The 2,646-nt window shown below is 58.9% G+C and overlaps 2 protein-coding genes across 2 annotated transcripts in view; one reads left to right on the top strand and one right to left on the bottom strand.

Annotated features, from left to right (window-relative positions):
- Positions 1–99: 99 nt before the first annotated feature.
- SPRG_00618 (hypothetical protein) lies at positions 100–1,150 on the bottom strand (the record flags this gene model as incomplete). Its single annotated transcript, XM_012338842.1, has 2 exons — positions 100–144; positions 206–1,150. The coding sequence occupies 2 exons, from the start codon at positions 1,148–1,150 to the stop codon at positions 100–102; spliced, it is 990 nt and encodes a 329-aa protein (XP_012194232.1).
- Positions 1,151–2,055: 905 nt separating this feature from the next.
- The window catches only part of SPRG_18926 (hypothetical protein), a gene marked incomplete at both ends in the record, with an annotated part of 1,624 nt that continues 1,033 nt past the window's right edge, over positions 2,056–2,646 (top strand). The window contains 4 exons of the mRNA XM_012339414.1: positions 2,056–2,192; positions 2,238–2,343; positions 2,391–2,510; positions 2,557–2,637. Coding sequence (XP_012194804.1) covers positions 2,056–2,192; positions 2,238–2,343; positions 2,391–2,510; positions 2,557–2,637 — 444 coding nt within the window. The remainder of the gene's footprint in view (positions 2,193–2,237; positions 2,344–2,390; positions 2,511–2,556; positions 2,638–2,646) is intronic.

Below are 2,646 nucleotides of genomic sequence, written 5' to 3'. Positions count from 1 at the left end.
AGACGCTCGACGGGTCGCTCCAAATGGCTGGCGTCGGTGTCAATACCATTGGTGCCAAAGCCAAGATGGCAGTTGATGCATTCTTGGCTCGCATGGCGGTTAGGACGGCAGTTCGGAAGCGTTGGACAGCTGTGACGAGCGATACTGGCGGTGACAGCCAGCGTAAATCAGTGTTGGAGAACGGCCCGAGAGCGTCTTCTAGTACCAGCACCTCGTACGGGGTCGGGACACCGTAGTTGAATTCCACAAGGAGCAGTGGATCGCTGGATCCAAAAAACGTCGTTGCATTGCGCACGAGGCTCTGGTTGTGGCCGAGCGCCTGGAGATCGTACTCAAAGGTGCCGACCAGGTTGCCGGTCGTCCACCCTGCCTCTCGTGCCCTGGTGGGTGACGACCCTATGACGAGCGACCGAACTTGACCCATGGCGTTGGTCACGTCAACGGTATCTTGAATGCCTGTGGCGACACGGTTGGCGTACTGCAGCTCGTAGCGGGTCACATGAAATGACGCCCAGAGATCGACCTCGTCAGGCACCGAAACCCACTCGTGGGCCATCAGTGACGACAGCCAGCGCTGGCCATCGATACTGGCCGCCACAGCGTCGGCAATCGCAAAGTTGAATCGCGCGCCGTTCAAGTCGAGCCAGTCGCGGAGCTGGATGTTGCGTAGCGTCGCTTCGAGGTACACGGCGCCATTGGCGGTGTACCGAGCTACGCAGCGCTCTTGCCGCGCCGCCGAGTGCGCGAGCGCCCAGCGCTGCTGCAAGTCGACCCAGCAGTACGCCGTCATGAGGTTCGTCACGAGTCTCGTCTCGAGGCGGCGAAGGCCGTTGATCCCATCTTGCACTGTCGTCAGCTTGTCGTACAGGAGCATGCGCGTGAAGACGCGGGTATTTCCGCGCGCGTCGTACTGAGCTAGCGGCACTCCATTCTCAAAGGCCATCAAGTCGAAGCTATGACGCGACGCATTGCCCAAAAGCTGCGTGCGAAAGGCTGCTGCGAGCGCTGTCGAGACGGTGGTCGCGTCAAAGTCGCGCCAGAAAAAGTCGTTGGCCATGTACGGGGCAAAGAGGTAGAGAGAATAGCAGCTGAGTCCCATGGAGACAACGAGGTACCCGATGCCAAGGACATCGGCGAACCGTCGGCGCATGGCCCTTTCCTCGCGGTCGGTTACTCTATGTGTCGGTTGCGACTGCGATCGAGAACGGTCTGTGGCGGTGCCACGTCATGGCGACGCACTTGCGGCGAAGCGGCGGGGTCACGGCGCAGTTCAAGTGTGGCATCAGGACCTTACTAGTACCTATCTCATTACGCCATCACGTTACGCTTTGGACGCAGCTCACTCCCGACGACCAAGTGCTGGTGCCGAATTCCACGCATTTGAACCACATACAAACACGTGCGACGTAAATACAGTCCACTTCACCTGCCTCGGCTCCACGGCAGCTGCGTGGTTCGGACGCGCTCCTTTGCTCGATCGCAGGGACAGCACGAGTGCTGCAGTCGTACGCGTGAAAAGCAATGCCTGTCAATAAACGAGCGTTGTCGTACTGCGGCTGCCACAGCCTACCAGCGCGTTGTATCTGTTCTTGTCTCGCGCTCGGTTCACGTGGGCTGGCTGTGGGCGGTTGGGTCAATCACTCTCCCAACCAACACCGACATTGCTGTGCGATTTGACCGCGCATTTGCAAGGTCTCGTCGTTGCATATTCATGAACTACTTAATCACCCAAGACGAGCTAGTGTGAGGAATGAATCTGGTCTTCGAACTGAGGCGACCGGTTTCGCGCCACATCCCGGCAAGCACATTCTGGTGGTGGCGCTGCAGCCTTTTCCCTGTAGCATGCAATTCGGAGTCATCTTTTCGCCAACTGAAAATGCTGGTACGCAGCAGCCAGTCAAGGACGCCGAAGCTTCCCTCTGCATCTCAGAGTCGGTTGGTTGAAGTCAACACATACCGAGGCACACGCCTTTCCCATCCCATCCGGATAAACGGCGAGGAGCCAATCCGAGACGGCGAGTTCCGTCAAGATCCCAGTTGCCCTTTTACCTTGTCATGGACCCATCGACGACGCTCTTGCAAGGGTCGATCCAGACGAAATCGTATGCGTCAACGCAGCCGCGCCTAATCGACCGCGGCGGTGTCTTCCGCGCGGCCGGCCGCCCCAGCTACGCGACCCAAGGCATCTACAAGTCGGTCTCTTCTCCATCTCGTGGTCTGACATTTGCGTTTATTAGCATCCAGCGCACGGGTGGAAACTGGCGCAAGATCTACTGGGACGACCTCTTCCACACGGTCATCAACACGCGCACGGATCGCATCATCTGCGGCATCTTCCTGACGGTACGTCGTCGCCGTGCCATCGTATTCGCGCTGAGCACGTCGAGCAGTACGCCCTGGTCATCTTCGTCTTCGCGGTGGCCTATCGCCACGTCTCGTTGACGGACGAAGTGTGCAACGTCGGCGTCTCGACGCTCATGGAGGCCTACATCTTCTCGGTCGAAACCATCGTACGGCGTCGCTTCGATCCTCGGCGCCCGCACGACTTTTTCGTAGATGACGATCGGGTATGGCGCGCCAACCAACGACATCTTTTACGGCGGCTGCGGCTCGATGGCGCTGCTGCTGACGCTCGAGGTATTACAC

The sequence above is a fragment of the Saprolegnia parasitica genome (genome assembly GCF_000151545.1).
Source record: "Saprolegnia parasitica CBS 223.65 unplaced genomic scaffold supercont2.2, whole genome shotgun sequence".
NCBI lineage: Eukaryota > Oomycota > Saprolegniomycetes > Saprolegniales > Saprolegniaceae > Saprolegnia > Saprolegnia parasitica.
Note: the sequence above shows the minus strand (reverse complement) of the source record. Positions and strands in the feature narration are given on the sequence as shown.